Consider the following 19,852-nt stretch of genomic DNA (forward strand, 5'->3'; position numbering starts at 1 on the left):
TGAATATATTACTTACTCAAAACATCAGACATATTTTGTACTAAAGAGAGCTTCCCTTTAATCATGTTTCTCTCCCCGTCCTCTCTTTATCCCCAAGGCATATGTATGTGTACACACAGAGACATAAACCCAGAAAAGTTTTCAATAGGAAAAAATTTGCAGGTGCAGAAGCAATCAGTGATGTCAGAACACTGGCACCATCCATTCATTTATTGCTGAGAACCGATGAGTTTCACAGACTCGCTTGACCCAGAGATCTCTGTAGTGAGAAGCTCTTGAAACCTAAGGAAAGAGTAGAAACCAAAGTAAATGTAGTTAGGAACTTCTTTCTCAGCCATCCTCAACACATGCAGCAAAATTTACAGACTCGTTTCTGGTATCAGCCCTTCTCAGTTCCTCACAGAGAAACTCCCCAGGGTAAGAGGACCCAGGTTCCCAGGGAAGATACTCTCATTTTGCTTTCAGGCAGGGTTGCCTGCTTGGCAAATACAAATGCAAGATGCTTGGTTAAATCTGAGTTCCAGATAAATAATTTTTGTTTTACTATAGTATGTTTCATGCAATCTTTTGGAGCACATTTAGTCTAAAACAATTATTTGTTGCTTATTTGCCATTTAAATTTAACTGATCACCCAACATTTTATTCTTTTTAAAAGAGTATTTAATTTTTTTAAAGATTTTATTTATTTATTCATGAGAGACACACAGAGAGGCAGAGACATAGGTAGAGGGAAAAGCAGGCTACCTGTGGGGAGCGCAATATGGGACTCAGTACCAGGACCCCAGGATCACGACCTGAGCCAAAGGCAGATGCTCAACCACTCAGACATTTAGGTGCCCAAAGAGTATTTATTTTAGAGAGTGAGTGAGTGGGGAGAGGGGCAGAAGGTGAAAGAGGGGTAGAAAATCACTGTGCTGAGTGCTGACCCTGAGATCATGACTTGAGCTGAAATCAAGAGTTGGACACTCCACTGACTGAGCCACCAGGCGCCCCAAGCATCCTGTATTTTATCTGGCAACTGTATATCCTCGGAGCCACCTGGAGGAAGTTGATTAAGTGCTCTTGAACACGTTAGCCCAGAAGGACAAGGATAGGTACTCCCAATGCTATTGATAGAACTTTCTGGAAGAGTAGAAGTGTTCTATATCTTTGCTGTCCAGTAAGGAGCCATCAGCAACTTGAAATGTACTTAGTGCAACTGAAGCCTGAGTTTTTGTTTTATTTAAATTGAAAATGTCACATGTGGCTAGTGGCTACTGTATTGGACAGAGCAGCTTTAGGACCAGTTACATACCAGTTACATATCTCCCTCCAAAATGAGCAACTGGAATTTAAGGCAGAGTGGTGGTTAACATGGTACACAACCCAGGAATAAACCAAGTCCCTGCAGCTTAGTGATTATTCCCTTTCTGTGCAGATACAAGTTTTGTTGTCAGCACATTCATTCTGGGTATTTACTGAAGATCTATTATATGGGGAGGAGGTGAAGTGCTGGGGTACAGAGACACAGAGGATAGAATTCTTCAAAAACACCCGGGAAAAGAGAGTGTTAACTGGATAATCTCAGCATTAGAATGTAAAAGCCAGCGAGGTGCCCTTCTGCGCAGAGCAGACATTGTGAGTGGATGAAAAGCATTGATTTTGTCACACACACCAGCTGTATGACTCTTTTCTTTCCACGATTCAAAGCAAACATTTAGTTACCACAGACCAGTTAGCAGTAGCGTATTCAAGAGGATTCTTTTATGCATGATAACAGCCAGCAGAGAACAGGCCCTTAGAAGAATGGAGGGCTTCCAGAGGGTTATCATGAGACATTAAGTCTGGAGAGGTTAGTGCAAAGCTGGGAAGAGGTTAAGTGTGGAAAGCAAGTGGGCATGTTTCCCCGTTTCACTGCATGCCTGGAGACTGCAGAGGGCTAGCAGGCAAGGTGTGGACAGTGGTTAGTGGGCAGACAGCTTTCCATAGAAATTCAGATCACTGTGTGCTGAGCTCAGAGAAGGCCTCTCTGGGCTACAATATCCATCCCTTGTTCATTCGGCCGAGTTGAGTGGTCTCCTCGTGCCAGGCCCTCTGCTGTAGACAGAACAGGTCCCTAACTTGTGGAGCAGAGGATGTAATCAGAAAAGGCAAAGGGCGAGGGATCCAAGAAATAAATCATGGGCTATTTTTTAAAGAATCTAAACAGTGATAGTAGAATGTGATCTGAGGTGAGAATTGAACAGAGAGGTTACTTTTTTTATTTTACTTTTTATACTTTCAGTTACAAGCTTACTACATGCTCATTTTTACACTTTACACTCAAATGCTTATAAAAGTTAACAATCTCACCTCATATGACCTTAGATGGTGGGGCTTTTGTTTCTAGATGGCAGGTACCCTTTTTTTTTCCAAGTGTCTAATTTTTTTTTCCTGTTTGGTTTATTTCATTATTTATTTAGTACTAATTTGTTGTACAAAGGCCAAGTGTCTAATAATACATTTAAATACACATCACCAGGAGAATTTTTCTAAAGATTAAAGGCAGTGGCAATTCATCATCCTCAGCAGGCCTAAGTATTATTAGTTTCGGTATCCCTTTGTTGCTGTTATACACAAAACTGAACTACCAGAAAGGTTAACTTTTTTTTCCCTCAGATGCACTGGCCATTTGAATTTAATAATAGACACCAAATATCCTGTTTGGTCTTTTTTTCTATTATATTGTGTCTTAAATTTCCTTTTAGCCTATGCAGCTCATGTCCTTTCTTACATGGTTTTGTGTTTCCTGCCTTCCTTGATAGCAACATCTCCCCCTCAAAACACACACACACACACACACACACACACACTCGTACAAAACTGAGGTTAAAGTGTTTCCTGAAATTTCATCTAATGTTTGCCTTTTGTATTCAGATCTGTAATCTGTCTGGGTAGGTCTATTTCAGACAGGCCTGAAGGCAGAGAAGGAGCTTGCTGGAAGACACATTGGAGCACAGGTATTTCAGAGAATAAGAGTGCCAATGAAAGTGTCTTGAAGCAGCAAAAAGCTTGACAGGAGGGAAGAGACTAGTGTGGCTGGAACAGTGAGATGGAGATGAAGTCCAGGACATGGGCAGAGGCCAGAGGTGGTCTTGGGTGGCTTCTCAGGTCATGATAAAGGAATGTGGAGAACAGATCAAGACATATGTTGGGGTGTAGGTGACATGACCTAAGATAGTCTACATTTGTGGAGATGAAGGGAAGGGGGTGAGGCTCACTTTTAAAATTTTGGCTCAATCAAATGGCTTTAAGGCTGTGTCACTTCCTGAGCTGGAAAGATAGGAGGAAATAACAGGCTTAGAGACCACAATGTCAACTTCTGTATCTTAGATGTATTCAGGCTGAGAAGAGAGTTCCAAGTGAAGGTGTTAAGTAGAAATGTGTATACACACATTTGCTGTTCGAAGGAGAGGTCGGAGCTGGAGATGTAAACTTGGAACTTTACGGCATCTAGCTAGCCTTTGAAATGCACTACTGATGAAATCATCAAGAATAGGAACTAGTGGGACACCTGGGTGGTTCAGTTTGTTGAGCGCCTGCTTTCGGCTCTGGTCATGATCCCAGGGTCCTGAGATCAAGTCCTGAGATGGAATCCCGGGATGGAGCACCAAGTCAGGTTCCCAGATGAGCAGGAAGTCTGCTTCTCCTCTTCTTCTGCCCCTCCCCTTGCTCCTCTCTCTCTCTCCCTCTCGCCTTCCCTCAAGTGAATAGATAAAATCTTTAAAAAAAAAGGAACTAGTACCAAAATCCAAGGTTCTAAAATTTAGAGCACATCATTGTCTGACCCTTTGAGATCGGCCTTTAATACAAGAACAATTTGTTGTAGTGCCAAGTCAAGCCCAGTACTTCCAGCTCTGGCTATCTCCAAATGTTGGAGGGAATGGACATGCTCACCTGCCACCACCTGGTGTCCCTGACAATGAGGAATGTGTTCAAGGTTGAAGCTCCAACTGGCAGACAAACCACATATGGCAACGAGTCTGAAGCTTAGCACACTTGCTTCTTTCAGAAGGAACCTCAACTATAATGAGGTACATTACTCCTAAGCCCTAAGGGATGTTGGTTCTGTCGGCCCTGCCCAGACTACAGTTCAAGCAAACAACTGCAATATAATGTAGTCCAATGAAGTTCTGTTTTTTTTTTTTAGGAGGTCTACACTAATTTCATGCCTGCAACTTCACTTTATTTTCAAGGTTGCATGCCATATTCTACATATGAGGCCTTATTTCCGATTTCAGTATATGCCTGGGGAATCCTCAGTGAAATTCCTAATAATCTCTAATTATACACACACATTATATTTAACAGGAATATTTGCATTGATAATTACAACTTAGGATCAAAAGACGACAAACCCTTAGATGGTAATGTCATTGACCTGGTAATGTCATTGACCTGAAAATACATATATAATTTTTTATAACTAATTATAAAATATATCATACTCCTAAAAAAGACAACCAACCAACCAATTCCAATGATCACAGAAAAATTGTTAGTGACTGTGCAGTGGACAGAGGAAAGGAAATCTGCCTAGATGATTTGGAAATGTAAAATGGGATTTTCTAATTGGTAATACTGTATCATACTGATCTGCTTTGTTGGGAATGTCCTATATCACCAGGTAATGATTCTGTCTTAGCCTCACGTCTCAGTAAATCCCTAGATCAACTTTTTGTCCCTGGTGTCCAGGTGTCTTCAGTAATTGGGAGGCCTGGGTTTATCATTCTCAGGAATTTGTCCCAGTTGAGATGGTCCTCCCCAGGACCCTTGAGGCATGGCGGGTAGAGACCCGCCCAATAGCTGGAAACCAACTGAAACTACTGAGAGTTTATTGCTCACTGGGAATTTTCCAAAGACATAACTAGGGCTTTTGGATATAAACAGTGATGTTTCAAAGTAGAAGGGAAAGAAGCATGCTTGAGAAGGGGAGCTAGATCTCTGAGGTGTGTCCTTTGGAGAGCCTTTTGGCTGTAGCTCTTAGGTAAGAGCTGGTCAATTGGCACCTTCTGTGTTTCTTTGAAGCTCCCCAAATAAGGTACCAGTGCAAATTAGATTTTCAGAAGAGATTTTCTACTGGAAAGAGATGTTATTAGCAACCTGTTAGTCTGGTGTCTAATTACTGTCTCCTCTAGAACAAAGTGTTTCCTAATGGCCCAGCCATTGACTCAGCTCAAAATTTACACAATGCCTAATTTTCAAGTGTTTATGGTATGCCAGGGTCTATGTTGACTTAATAAGTTAAAAAGATGGGGTCTTTGACTTTAAGGAGGTCTTGTCAAAGATGAAACAAACAAAATTAACACAATGTATTATTCATCAATCAAATACAAAGTTTTGTTGCTGGAGCCCAGAAGGAAGAATTCAAAGTCAAATCTAACTCCTTCCTCATTCATCACAGAAAATTAGTTTATCAAGTCCTGTAGCTCTTTACCAAACCACCTCCAGATTTGTCCCCTTGATTCAAAAGTGTATTTGCTTTCCCCAGGATTACAGTGCTAACCCACCGCCAAGATTCACCTTCCTTTCTGTAGATTCCAGGGGGAACCCCGCTCCTCCTTCCCTTAAATTCTTCAGTTTAGTATGCAACCGGTAACATTCTGGTATGTGGACACAGTTAACGCATCATGTATTGAGTTTTTATTGGTTTCATTCTTTTGACAATAATCTCTTAGGGAGCAGTGTTCACAGGAGAGCCAGCGTTAAAGTGCTTGGCTTCCTGACCTTGGGACTTAGACAAATTTTTTATGCTCTGTTCTTGTTTCCTCTTCCTTAAAATCCAGGTAGGGATAGCACCGACTGCTGGAGGGTTGGGTTGCATGAATTTTCTGGAAGCATGAACTGTGCGGGACACAGTAATGCTTAGTAAGTGTTGGCCATTACTCCTGAGTGCCTGCTGAGCCTACTCATTTCATCATGAGGTGAGCGAAGGTGAGCAGGAAGGAAGGAATGTAAACCGGGGTGGTGGAGGCATCAAGCCCAAGGTCACGCACCTGGTCAGTGCTGGAGCGGGCTTCAAAAGCAATCTGGAAGGTTAATGAAGAGCATTGCTAGGCTTATACAAAGCGATCTGACCTAAGGAGCCATGTTCTCCAGCATACAAGAAATTCTGAGTGGAATAACCCAGTCGCCTGAGTGGACCCCTAGCCTAGAATGCTGTGAGGCCAGACATCCCCGGAGTGAAGATTTGCAGTCGGGCTACATATTAGAATCGTTAACAGCTAGCTCCTAGGGAAATTCTAAACTGTGGCCATTTCCTGCCACTTTTTCTGCCACTTTTCCTTCCCCAGACTCACAGACACTAGCCACTTTTTTCCCCTGGTGACAGCAAGGCCAAGGAAGGGGAGGTGGGGCTGTGGACAGGTGGCATGCGGGAGGGGGAGGAGGAGGAGGGCGGGGGAGGGTGGGGGCTGCCTCCAGACCACTTTACGAACTGCAATATTTAGAAAGTGGGAGGCGCGTCCGGGGGGGAGTTTAGGTTTAGATTATCTTCCAGGCTCAAACAGTGTTTGAAAAAGACATGGTTTTTGCTTGGGCTGTCCGAGTCTCTGCGCGCAGAGGGAGGTCTAAACTGCGGCCGACTCATTCTCCAAAGCATGAATCAAGTCATCCTGAAGAAACACTTAGTGAAATTCGACCCTACAGAATAAAACCGTAAGAACTTTTGCACAGCCCCCAGATTGCCACTTTTGGAGCTGGAGTAACTAAAGTACCACATCCTTGGGCTGCCTTATAAATCTAGGCATTTGAGCTTCGAAATGTAATTCACTCCAGTTCGTTGACTGTTAGGCACTGATCTAGGCTAGGGGCTTTACGTGGTTTAGTTGGCACAAAAAATGCAATTATGACATCACCAACTTACGCCGATTTAGAGATGACACACCCGAGAAACTAGCCCCAAATACAATTACCTTGTGAACAGGGAGAAGCTGCAATTCGAATCTGGATCCACTCAGTGTTGTGACCCACCTTATATTAACGCCGAGAAGTCATTTTTCAGAGGACTTTCACTGCCTTAGGCTTCAGGGATTGTTTTACAACTTACAGAAGCAGAATCTAACTCTTTTACAATTTAGTTAAGAAGGGTTGCTTGGAGCCGAAGACGAGGCGTCTAAGAGGGTTGGCGTAGGGACATTATCGTGCTACTCGGTTAGTTTGCAAGTTTGCAAGACAAAATTTAAGAGACCGCAGTTAAGAGTTCTGCGGTTAAGCCACTCCGTCTGATAGGCGTGCATTAGGGAGGTCAAGTACATTCAATGATCAGGTGCTAATCAATTTGCCATTTCCCATTATTGATAGACCAGCATCTTGGAACTTTTTCTCGAAATCGGAAAACCCTCTATATCCTACTTTGGGAAAAGGCAACTTACCTTTTCCCATTTCCTTCCCTTAAAGTGCGGCATTAGCTCTTCCTTTGAATTGGTGGGGGGCTCTGAAAAGAGCCTTTGGGTTTGAAAGCGTTTCCGAAAACTCCGAGGTTTACCAAATCACTTGCCCTTGGCCTTATGGTGGCTCTCGGTCTTCTTGGGCAGCAGCACGGCCTGGATGTTGGGCAGGACGCCGCCCTGCGCGATGGTCACGCGGCCCAGCAGCTTGTTGAGCTCCTCGTCGTTGCGGATGGCCAGCTGCAGGTGGCGCGGGATGATGCGCGTCTTCTTGTTGTCGCGGGCCGCGTTGCCCGCCAGCTCCAGGATCTCGGCCGTCAGGTACTCCAGCACGGCCGCCAGGTACACCGGCGCGCCCGCCCCGACCCGCTCCGCGTAGTTGCCCTTGCGGAGCAGGCGGTGGACGCGGCCAACGGGAAATTGCAGCCCAGCACGAGAGGAACGAGACTTCGCTTTGGCCCGAGCCTTGCCACCCTGCTTGCCACGTCCAGACATCGTAGACTAGAAGAGACGCCAACACAAGAAAGCTATTTACTTGCCAAAACAAACCTAGCAGTGAAGTAGGTAGAAATATGGCTGCTTTTATAGGCATTTCCTGGGGAGTAAGTCCGGGTGTCTGATTGGCTAATAACTAGACTCAGTCAAGTAACCAATAGAAAAGCTCTATTTCCATACCTTATTTGCATAGTTCAGCCCATGGATGACAGCCTCGCTGCTTGTCTTCCAATGAACTAAGACTCTTCTGCATCCTTCATTAGCATAAAAGCCCTATAAGTAGCAGAGATTCGCTTCCTACTTTCACTTCGCTTCGGACATTGCGGTTTAAATATGCCCGAGCCCGCCAAGTCCGCGCCGGCCCCGAAGAAGGGCTCCAAGAAGGCGGTGACCAAGGCGCAGAAGAAGGACGGCAAGAAGCGCAAGCGCAGCCGCAAGGAGAGCTACTCGGTGTACGTGTACAAGGTGCTGAAGCAGGTGCACCCCGACACGGGCATCTCGTCCAAGGCCATGGGCATCATGAACTCGTTCGTCAACGACATCTTCGAGCGCATCGCGGGCGAGGCGTCGCGCCTGGCGCATTACAACAAGCGCTCGACCATCACGTCCAGGGAGATCCAGACGGCCGTGCGCCTGCTGCTGCCCGGGGAGCTGGCCAAGCACGCCGTGTCCGAGGGCACCAAGGCCGTCACCAAGTACACCAGCTCCAAGTAAACGTGCCAAGTAAGCGTCTCCTTCCCCAAACCCAAAGGCTCTTTTCAGAGCCACCCACCGGTCTTCTCAAGAGAGCTGTAATTTACACTTAAGAGAAGTTTTGCATGACGAGAGTTGGGGCAAAGTGTCCAGCCCTCATTAGAAAGTCCTTAACACTTGAGGAAATTTGTAGCTTTTTCTCTTCCTGGTACGGGGCAGTACAGCGCTGAAGTTGATGTTAATAACTGCCAGAGGCCAAATGTTAGGTCCTGTTACTCTCTGCTCCTGGGGTTGATCTCCATTAGAACTCTTGTTAAGAGTTTGCTCAGTTTGTCGTAGTTTTGTTTAATCTGACCATACAAATTTACGATCTTTATAGGTGTCTGGTGGCTTATAGTCAGGATCGACCTCCTTTGGAAGGCTCCAGCTCAAAATTGCTGGGTAACTTGTCTCCCAGGGAGCTGAAATGGCGGAGGAACGAGGTGGGACGACAGGAAGGACGCCTTTGAACTGGGCACATGGAGTCTCCCAAAAGCGCTTTCACTTAACAGATCTCGCCGGCAGTCTGCAGGCTGGGAAATCCTACTTAAGCACTTGAGAACTTCGCTCCAGGTAAAGATTTTGAGGTGAACGAAGCCCTTTCCCAACGTTTGTATTATCCAAGTCTGGAACACATTTCAATACTTCTGAGTGAAATTTGCTTTTTCTATTAGAAACGGGAATATAAAGGGAATGTTTTGTTACAAAAGAACACAAACTAAATGTGTGGCTTAGATTAGCAGGTTACTTAACATAAGGACCTCATGATCTTAAACCAGCAATTATTCATTAATATTTGGGAAGAATCCTAAGGGCTTGCCCAGCACTAGACAGGCTTCCATTGGAACACAGCTCTGGTTGCCTAACTTGGAAGAGTTGAGAAATGGTATAGCCCTGGACTAGTTAAGGTGGACATGATAATGCAGGACAGACCGTTGGAGAGGTGTGTCACACTAGCTCCCCAGCCCAACTGTAAGGTTTCCAGAGTCCTTCAACAACTGAAATTGGATTTTTTTTTTTTCCCTGTGTGCCTAGCGAACCTGCTCAAGGACTGATGCTCCAGTTCAGGCTGACCCTGACCTAACTGCCAGCTAATCAGGTTATCCAAAAACTGCAGGTTCACTATTACCAGCCTGACTACAATGTTTTGTTTTTTGTTTGTTTGTTTCCTTCTCTTTAAAAATTCTGGTTTGCCATTTGTTGGATGAGATAATTCTATAGCTTGTTCTCCCTTTTATACAAGCAATGGGCAGGCTAATCATTAACTACATGACCATTTATTTCTGAAGAATCACTAAGACGTTTACTGAAGTCCTGCCATAGGACTCAATAGAAATGTGTGACCTGGTGAAGTGCCTTGCACAGTCCTGGGCAGTTTGAATTTTATGCTTATCTGCCTTTGGCTCTTGCATGCTGAAATGTATTCTTGCCCAAATTTGTTTCTTATTTTGGCTCTTATTCTGATGGCACTCTGCCAATTGGTTACACATTAGCGCTTTTATGTCAGATCATTAAGCGATTTAGTTGGTGGCAGAGGATAGGCAATCTGAATTCTTGTGTTAATCTTTTTTAGGTTGATTGTCTTTGGGGATTCTGATATTCTTTAGCATTTGAGAACACATGAGCAGGAAGTCGGTGTTTTTCCTTCTGGCCTTTAATGTGATCCACTGAGTTTGGTGTTTTGCGTTTGTATACTGTGTGTAGATTCCGGAAACTGAAGATACCTGTCTCTTTCCTCCTTTCAAAACGATCTTTTCCATGTTTACTCATTATGTATCCAAATAGTTGTCAATATCTGGAAAAACAGTTTCTGCATCAAAAAAAAAGCAAATATAAAATGGCAATCTGTAATAACTTTTGACTTTCATAAAGTGGCTAGGCCTTACAGGAGACTGATGACAGGAAAGAAAAGTTAAACAAATCTCCAGCATGCAGGGGCCTGTCTTTTGCTCTGCGGAAGCCTCTAAAGTTTATGATTCAGTAATTCCAAATTATTATCCCTTCAGGCTCTTTAAGTAAGGTTAGAGAGAAGAGAGAAGAAACATGGTATTATAAATCAGATTACTGAGTCAGACAAAAAGAGAAGGCTTCCAATACTCTTATAAAATAAACACTTAATGGTTTCTAAATCTTAATGTGTTTATTGTGAGAGCTATGGCACTGGAAAGTAGAATTTCCTACAAAACTTAGAAAGATATCAGCAGTTTACTCATATTCTCCGTGTTGGCTGAGAGATCTCTGCTCTTAATTACATCTGTTTCTCAATGATACCTTTGTGTTTTTTAAAATCTGATTAACACACTTAAATCTATGGCTCTGTTTTTCCTAACTTTAAGTTTTATTCTGGTTTCGCCATTAGCTCCTCTAACTTCCACAAAGATTGAGAATATTTTTGTTTTATGAATACAAGTCAGTTTGAGCAAGTCGTCTATCTCAGCAGGAAATTAGTAAATTGTAATGCAAACTCGTTTTAAATGGCTTTACATAAACACTAAAAACATGATTTAAAGAGAAATTAGGAGCTAGAGGGTATTATGCTAACTAATCGAGATAAGTCAGAGAAAGACAAATACCATATAATGTCACTCTTATGTGCGATTTAAGAAACAAAACATAGGATCATAAGGTGAAAAAAAGAGAGGAAAACCTCTTAACTAGAGAACAAACTGATGGCCACCAGAAGGGAGGTGGAGGATGGGGGAAATAGGTGATGGGGATGAAGGAGGGCACTTGTCATGATGACCACAGGCTGTTATATTGAACTGCTGAATCACCATATTGTGTCCCTGAAACTAATATTACACTGTATGTTAATTAACTGGAATTCAATAAAAACTTTAAAAAAAGAGAAATTCAAATCAAAATAAAAATTCTCCTGATGCTTTACATGTGCTACCTCTTTAAATTGTAGCTTAAAGAAAACAGGAAAGTTTAACTGAGTTTAATTAGTGGTTTTAGTTGACAGGTTATAGTAATAAGACACAAAACAGAACTTCTCTATTTTGGAACAACTTAAATTTTTTAGTTCATCGTGGATAATTTCATAGGGAAAAATCACATTTTAAATTAAGATTACTAATTTTGCTTTAAAAATGGTCTTATGCCTTTTTCTTTGTTATTGTCATGAAGTAAGAATAATGTTAGTACGATATTCTGGTTCACACCAGTCTGGGGTTTATTTTCTTAAAAAAAAAAAAAAAACTCACTAACTCGAATTTACTAAATTCCTTTCACTAGGTTTACTAGTTAGAATGCTTAAAAATAATTTTATTTAAAATTATACTTCTGTATATTATGCATTGAGTTAAATTAAATCACAATAATGTCATTTTTAAAACAGCTAACATTTATAAAGTTGCATGCAAATCATAAAAACTCAATGTGTCATCTTTAATGCTGAATTCATAATCCATAGATAACTCTAAGAATTGAGTGCCCAATCTTTGGATACCTGGACAATTTCTAAATTAGAGGATACAAAATATACATCCCTAAAAACAATTTGATCTATGCAAGTCTCATATTTTTACACAGTTTAGAATGTTCCTGCTGTTATGTTTTAACTTTATTCTCTATAACCAGTAACTCAATCTACATAATAGGTCAGAGATGAGAACGTCCCTTTGCTCAAGGCTCAAGAGTTGACATATTTACTTATAGTAGATATGCCTGGGGGTTGTTCTTTTGCTTTCCCTTGTATAAAAACAAAGGGGTTTTCTTCAGATGTCTCAGTCAATATAGGGGCAGGAGTCAGGGAAGAAGAATAACTCAGAAGAGGAAGAGGAGCAACTAAAGAAAATCTGAGTGGTTAAAATTAACATGACACTTAAGAAAATACCTCACATACAATGCGAGAAACAGCCTTTCAAGGTTTCATTACCATCAGTACTATAACAACAATTGTCTAGTCTGATTTCTAAAATTAAAATCAAATATAACCAGCCCTTCATTAAGAATTGGCTATCACAAATCTCCCATACTGTTTTGTGTAGCCCCACCATTTTCAGACTTTCTAATCATGTAACAAAAAATAACTCCAGTGATAAACCAGTTCCAGATTTTACAAATCTGTTGATTAGCCCAAAGACTGGACAAATGATTGAATCTTGCCTTATCTATAATTAATAGAAATTGCAAAAGTATAAAGTTGGATCAATGCTTCAGACCAAACCTCAAGAACCATGTTAACAAATCCCTTTCATGTTATTGTTAAAATATAGGGATTTTTTTTCCCCACCTGGTATTGCCTTTACTACTTGTAAATGATAAAACTGAGAATAAAATAGTTTCAAAAATCTGTATAAAAATATTCTTATTGGATAGATCACATCAGTCCACTCATCAGGTAATACAAGAGAATTTAAAGTAAAATGTGCTCAAAATAACTTTAACTTAGCATGCCAGTATTTTTGTCTAATCATGATAATGTGTCCATGCCTAAATATTCTCATAAACCCTTATCATTTGAAATTGTACCAAAAGATCCATGTGACTTGATTTTTCTTCTCTTTTGACATGTTTTGCTTGGGGCATTCTGATATTGTCAGATATTACCAATGACTAATGTTAACTACACTCTCATAATTGAACAAATGGAAGAAGATGTCCCCAGATACACTTCTATATAATATATCATTAAAGACTATATTAAAGGAGACTTCAAGAAGTGTCAACTTTAGGATGTGAGGGTGATTTGACTGCGACATCTATCACCCCATTGATCACCAGGGTTAATTTGGCTGATGTGGCTGGGCAGGGAGGTGTTCTCTTCCTCCCTCACTACTCCATGTGTGTCAATCCTGGATCTGCACATTCAGTGAAGGAGGACAACTCTGATGGAGGAGGACTGCTCTTTTGTCAAGGGTACAGGTGTAGCTGTGCTTCCCTGCTAGAACTTCTAAACAAGCTCTCAAGGTCCAAGCTTCCAAGATTCCAGACACCTCCAAATGAGGCTCTGCATGTGGCAGTTTGCCTTTCTAAAAAGTTAGATAAAATAAAATATTAAAAAAGTCAACTTTATAGCAGTGGTGGAAAGGGACATTATCAGTACTTTTAACTAAAAATATTGCTTTAATGCTCTAGGACAGATGGATATTTAATTCCCACTGCAAACACTTTAGAATCTCACCACTTGGATATACATTCCCATTGAAAACACAATCCTGAGACTCCTTAAAACCTCTCCAGAAGTCTGGAAGTAGGAAGCTCTTTCCTAAGTTCTACAGGTCAAGATGAGATCTAGAGTAGACCACATCTTCCTTCTTTGTCCTCTCGTGTTATTGTTTTGTCTTTTTCTCCATTATCAGTCTTTCTAAGGATTAGATTTTGAATTTGGTCTTCCCCAGTATTAAATAAAGTAAATTCCTCAGAGCCTAGACCTCTACACCTTGACTAGAATTTCCTAAACAACAATAGATGCTACATGATTTATTTCTGACTATGGCTCAAGTTACAATTGAAACAATAATTAGGAAAAATGATATTTGTTTAAGTGAAGTAGATCAAAATGACCTTCGAGAACTATTCTTCTAAATAAGACACACCAGGGGTGCCTCTTCACTCAGTCAATTAAGCATCTGTCCTGGGATCAAGTCCCACAGCTGGCTCCCTACTCAGTGGGGTGTTTGCTTTTCCCTCTGCCTGCTGCTCCTTCTGCTTGTGCCCTCTCTCTGTCAAATAAATAAATAAATAAATAAAATCTTTAAAAATAAATAAATAAGACGAGTAAATTAAATACTTGGAGACTATATGGATTTCAAATACTTCTTAATATATTTGTGATTGTCCTCATAACTTTTTTGACCAAAGTGGGGAGTTGAGCAATTCCAATGTGAGAAATAGTGCAGATATGGCCTACCCACAGTGGAAATGCTAAGGGTTGGATGAATATATTTTGCAAAGGCAATCTGTCACATGCTCCATAGACAACCTTGAGTGTTTTAAAGAATCACTAACTATTTTCTTTGAGAATCCTCTTTAGGTTAGAATAGATTGTCTATACTAAAAATGATGCAGAAATATGATATTCTATTCTTATTCTGCAGGCTTTTTCTCCCCTCTGTTATAAATCACTTTTTTTTTAACTTTATTGGATGAAATCAATCTATTGTTTGATATCCTTGTACCCAAGAAAACAGTGTGTTAATAATTAACTAAATGTTTTTGAGTTACTGTTTGAAAAACCTCACTCTGAACCAGTAGAGTGGTAATAATTACTTACTAAGGAAAATGGGGTGAGGATTAAATGAAACAGCAGATATAAAATACTTGTCCCAGAAATGGTATCATGACACTAAAATGGCTCCATGATGAAAAAAGTGTTGTCTCTAGAGGATGGACCTTCTAAATTTGACCCCCACCTCACTACTTATTAGCTGTGAGACTGAGGCAAGTCCATGTTTCATGTCTGTGTTCTCATTTGTGTTCTTGAGGATGATGGTAATAGCACCCACCTTCTAGACGTTTGTAAATATTAAAGATCTTGAATGCATAGAAGGCATTTTGGAGAGTGACTGGCACAATGTAGACACTCAGTGTCTGCTATTTAACAAGTTTAATTTATAACCACATTTCTACCTATAGCCCCTAAGGCAGCTGGTGACCGAAGACCCTGGTCAAAGCCAGTTTTTCATAAATCATGGGAATTTCACAAGATATTTGATATAAAAGGATTGTCAACTGGGGCGCCTGGATGGCTCAGTTGGTTAAGGGGTTGGTTTTAACTTGGGTCATGATCTCATGAGTCGTGGGATCCAGCCCTACCTCATGCTCCACAGGGAGTCTGCTTGAGGTCCTCTCTCTCTCTGTCTCTCTCTCTGCCCCAACCCCCATTTGTGTGTGTGTATGTGTTTCTCTAAAATAAATAAATAAACAAACAAATAAATAAATCTTAAAAAAAAAAAAAAGAAAAAAAAGAATGTTAACTGATTCCACTGTGTTTACCTTGGTCCAACAGGTTGAAAGAAAATGATTTTTTTCCCCATGCATACTTAATTACCTCTCTAGGCATATTCCTAAAGACATAAAGTCTTCCAGATTTGGAAGGGTGCATGGACTCAGCGATTTGCTAGCTCTCCCAGCAGTCCTCAGTTAAAAGGCATTAAATATTAGCTTTTCCAAATTTTCACCCTGTGCCATCCTGGATGACTAAGCATAAAAATAAACTGGGCCGAATACACATCTGCTGGTGACATTTCTAGGCCAAGACATTGCAGGCTCTGATGAAATTTTCTGGCCTCTGACAATAAACTTGACGTATTTTCAGGTGTTCTGGATTCATTACAATTTAGGAAAGAGAGTAAATCTGGGAAAGGAGATACTTTCTTGCTCTCTTACCCTCAGTTCTGAGAGGGGAAAAGTAAGACTTTGGTTGGCTAAGTTGAAGACTTATGTGGCTTTATCATCCCATGAGCAATGTGTATGGTACTTACTACAAGGCCTGTTTCATCATCTTCTTATGGGTTTTCATGGTATTAGATCTCCCAGCTGTAGGCTTTGGCCAGAAAAAGGAATAATCTGATGGGGCTTATCTCCTTCCATATGCCTAGACAATGACGTGTTGGGGTAAAACCTTGATCTCAACACTTACAGGCCTCAACTTGTTTCCAGACTATATCAAGTTATCCAAGTAAATGAATTGGATTCAAAAGCAACAAGGATAAAACTTTGTTCTTGTTTCTCTTTTCTCCCCCCTCCCCTCTTTTTCGCCTTTATTTTTCTTTTCACTTTTTGCCCCTCTACCATTTATTATTGGTGGAAACTCAGGTGAGGGACAGCTTATAAAAATATAAAAATTGGGGCACCTGGGAGCTCAGTTGGTTAAGCGTCTGACTCTTGATCTCAGCTCAGCTGTTGATCTTTGGGTTGTGAGTGCAAGCCCCATGCTGGGCTCCACACTGGGTGTGGAGCATACTTTAAAATTTTTTTTTTAATTTATAAGGATTAAAGATTAAAATGTGCCCCTTTTACTGTTGGACTTGCTTAAATAGTTGGGGTGATAGATATTGAGTGCTAGGTTTAAACACACATACACACATCTGGGCTTCCATGAACTGAACTCAGTTCACGTGCTGGTCTGGAATGGGCCTGAAGGACCTGGCTCTCTTGCCTTCAGGATCCTCCCAACGCCAAGAAACACAATTTGAACAGGGGCTTTCCCTGCCCAGTGTCTGGGACCTCCTTCTCCCTCTCTCTTTTTGTATTCCAGATTGCAGCAGATTTGCACACACCCTGCTTTCCTGGTTCCCCGCCTCCCACTTGTACTGGACCTCCATCTTTTTATTTTTTTCTCCCCTTCCTGCCTAGCAAACTCCACCTTATCATCATCTTGCATATATCTTCTAGCTCACCAATGCCCCTGGGGAGGTTTCTCTGACCGCCCCCTCTCAAGGGTTCAGTGTGATCATTGCTCAGTTTGCAATTATTTGTTACTACTTAACTAGTTGTCAGGTCCAATAGGCTCTGAGTTTTGATTTGGTCACCACAGCATCCCAGGATCTGTAACCGGGCTCAGCACAGGGTCAGTAGACATATATGACTGAATGAATGAATTCATTGAATAAACTTTTTGAATGCCAACTGTGTACCAAGTTCACATGTGTATATCATGAATAAAATCACAAAATCCCTTTGCCCTGGGAGGTGGGACTCTGGGATGATAAAACTGAAAGACATAATGACTCCAGGCAGGAGGCCCCAGTGTATGTGGGGCTTGAAGGCACCTGCATGTAGGGTGGAAGCTGTTATGCCCAGTGTTTGTTGGGGGATAATATTTGCTCATCATTGACTAGGAGACCAGATCTAGGATCAAGGTGCTACTACTACAAATGGCAATGTTGAGTATGCTTCATTAGACGACCCTCAGGTCAAAACAAGGTATGTGATACTTTCTGTTGTAAGAAACAGATTCCTAGTGCTCAGTGGTGAACTGTGGTAACAGTTGTCAACCATTTACATGATATCATATAATATCCTGTCACAAAGGTGATGGGGCTTGGCTCCATGGCTCTCAGAGACGGTTTCCTTCCAGCTTGTGTCTCAGATATTCTTGGGTCTTAGGGGTCCTTGCTGGAGCCTTGACATCCAGCCAGCAGACAGAACGAGGGTTTTGGGGGCTGGGCCTGGAAGTGTCCACATTAGTTTGCCCAGAACTCAGTGACAGCAGCACAGACTTGCCAGAGAAACAGGGGACTGACTGTAGATGAGCTATGTGGACCGGCAGAAAAGTAGCTGATTGATGCGGAGCAAGCAAGCTCAGGAATCATAAGGTCCAGTTCCCTTTTGGTACCCTCTCCTCCCCTTCCCTATTCCTCTCACCCTTCTGTCCCTTTGGGGGGCCCACAGTGGCTTTTCATCAGCCAGTGCCAAGGGCCAGCACAGAGAGAATGAGGACAGAGTTGGGAGGACATAAGTAGGGAAATTCTTCCTTTTCTCCCCCCGCCCCCCTGCCCTGAAGGACCATCCATCCTCTGCCTCTTCCTCCATTCTCAGTGACTGTCTCCTTGGAAAGTCACTGCTATCGGGGAGCTGACATCTCGGCTGCAGAAGACAAACAACAAACAATTGTTATGATACGTCATTATACAGCATGTGAGAAAGGAGTAAACAGGATGGGGAGGGATGGGAGAGAGCAGGGAAAAGTGGCTCAGGCATGGCAGTAAATGCAATTTTTATATTTTCACTAACAAACACGCTTACTCTAACCATAGATGCGGGCCCTGGGGTAGCACTTAGTGTGTCCCAGGCACCATTCCAAATGTTTACTCTATGAGCTCAATGAATTCCCCAAAAATAACACGTTAGCCAGAAAACATATAGGGATGAAGCCCTTGCAAGAAGAACCAGTAATGGAGGGAGGAGGTGAAATCGAAGCCCTGTTCTTCTACCTTTGGAGTGCTCTGAGTGCCTATCCCTCCTTTTCTGGTACTCAGGTCAGTGTCTTCATTTTAGTGTGAGCTTGTGAGGTTGTGTGTGAGTGTGAGGACACGGAGGGCTGTGGTTCCCTCTAGCACAGGCTTTAAATCTGGGGCCTTTTCAACAGTGTTTAAGACAACATGTGGCACTCAGCATTGTTGAGATCACTGTACTTGAAGCCACAATAATTCTGCTATGTACTATGGGAACATCAGGAGTCACATCTGGAGTCTGCAGAGTTAGTTGGTCAGTGGTTTGTGGGGGGGAGACTGCCCCTTACTAGCTAAGGAGAAGCCTGCCTTCCCCTTGCCCACCCCACCACTGCCACCAGCTTCTGCTTCTTAAACTCTACTGAAATGTGACTCCCATCGCACTTTTATAAGTGCATACAAAACAGGCAGCAAAAAATCTTTGTCTTTGTAAATGAAATGGTCACCTTGGTGCTAACTTTGTCAAGCATGGGTTATAATTAGGAGTCCTTAGATTTGCCAGGCATGCAAACACTTGCCACAGAAACCCCTATCTCCCGGCCCAAGTAACGTATCAGTCCACAAGTATAAAATGGGATTCTCTACTGAGCAAACCCTGCATACATTTTCTTGCATGGGATTTGGCCACCTGTAGAGGATAAATCAGGTTTGCCTTTGTTTGCTTGTCAAGAGGAGGAGGAAAAGTGCATTTTATAACATCCAAGAAACAGACTAAGCAGTTATTTGGGTACATTTCCATCAGATATGTTTCATTTAACTTATTTAACAGCTATTGGGGATGACCTCATCTGTTAGCAGCCCAGAGGGATGAGCAGCTGAGAGAAGGGTGGCTTCTGGGAACAGTTTCAATGGCTCCGTGTGGGAATAACAAGCTTGAACCGTAACCTGTGGTCCTATAAGGACCTTCCTCATCCCTCACAGGCAGTTCAAGCTGAGTGCTCACCCTCAAGCACCCCACCTTAGACAATCTCCATCACCTGGCCTTTGTCACCGTGTCTTCTTTTTAAAAGCCCTAACCTGACAAATTTCTATTCTCCATGCAAGACTTAGCTCAGGGGCGCCGGCGTGGCTCAGTTCGTTAAGCATCTGCCTTTTGCTCAGGTCATGATCCCAGGGTTCTGGGATTGAGGCCCCAGGAGGGTTCCCTGCTCAGCAGGGACTCTGCTTGTCCCTCCTTTTGCCCCTCCCTCTGCTTTGTGTGGACTCTTTCTTTTTCCCTCTCTCTCTCTCAAATAAATAAATAAATAAAATCTTAAAAAAAATAAAAAGACTTAGCTCAAATGTAACTTAAAGGACACTAGCTAGACCATATTCAT

General features: G+C 42.1%; 3 protein-coding genes across 8 annotated transcripts in view; 2 read left to right on the forward strand and 1 right to left on the reverse strand.

The window, feature by feature from the left end:
* Positions 1–33: 33 nt before the first annotated feature.
* Positions 34–9,049, reverse strand: LOC140626184 (histone H2A type 1-C). Of its 3 annotated transcripts, none has more exons than XR_012025380.1 (2): positions 8,872–9,049; positions 34–282 (listed from the first exon to the last, which is right to left on the reverse strand). XR_012025380.1 is itself a non-coding variant. In XM_072813787.1 (2 exons), the coding sequence occupies exon 1, from the start codon at positions 7,900–7,902 to the stop codon at positions 7,510–7,512; it is 393 nt and encodes a 130-aa protein (XP_072669888.1). In that variant the 5' UTR covers positions 7,903–8,377; the 3' UTR covers positions 34–282; positions 6,992–7,509. The 3 variants fall into 3 exon arrangements, 2 of the variants coding, with proteins under 2 accessions (XP_072669888.1, XP_072669887.1); XM_072813787.1 differs by lacking the exon at positions 8,872–9,049 and adding an exon at positions 6,992–8,377; XM_072813786.1 differs by lacking the exon at positions 8,872–9,049 and adding an exon at positions 7,393–8,376.
* The window catches only part of LOC140626185 (histone H2B type 1-C/E/F/G/I), a 15,189-nt gene continuing 3,531 nt past the window's right edge, over positions 8,195–19,852 (forward strand). Inside the window, exons 1-3 of one of the 3 annotated variants that reach the window (XR_012025381.1) lie at positions 8,195–8,625; positions 8,975–9,207; positions 9,670–11,520. Coding sequence is in view for 1 of the 3 variants with exons in the window: in XM_072813788.1 (XP_072669889.1) it covers positions 8,236–8,616 (381 nt within the window). In the remaining 2 variants the exon portion in view is untranslated. Of the gene's footprint in view, positions 8,626–8,974; positions 11,521–19,852 lie in introns of those variants that run through there. The other 2 variants (XR_012025382.1, XM_072813788.1) reach the window with 2 other exon arrangements.
* The window catches only part of H1-6 (H1.6 linker histone, cluster member), a 21,848-nt gene continuing 11,068 nt past the window's right edge, over positions 9,073–19,852 (forward strand). For both annotated transcript variants that reach the window (XM_072813784.1, XM_072813785.1), the window contains exon 1: positions 9,073–9,207. The gene's annotated coding sequence lies outside the window, so the exon portion shown is untranslated. The remainder of the gene's footprint in view (positions 9,208–19,852) is intronic.

Source organism: Canis lupus, chromosome 37 (genome assembly GCF_048164855.1).
Source record: "Canis lupus baileyi chromosome 37, mCanLup2.hap1, whole genome shotgun sequence".
Lineage (NCBI taxonomy): Eukaryota > Metazoa > Chordata > Mammalia > Carnivora > Canidae > Canis > Canis lupus.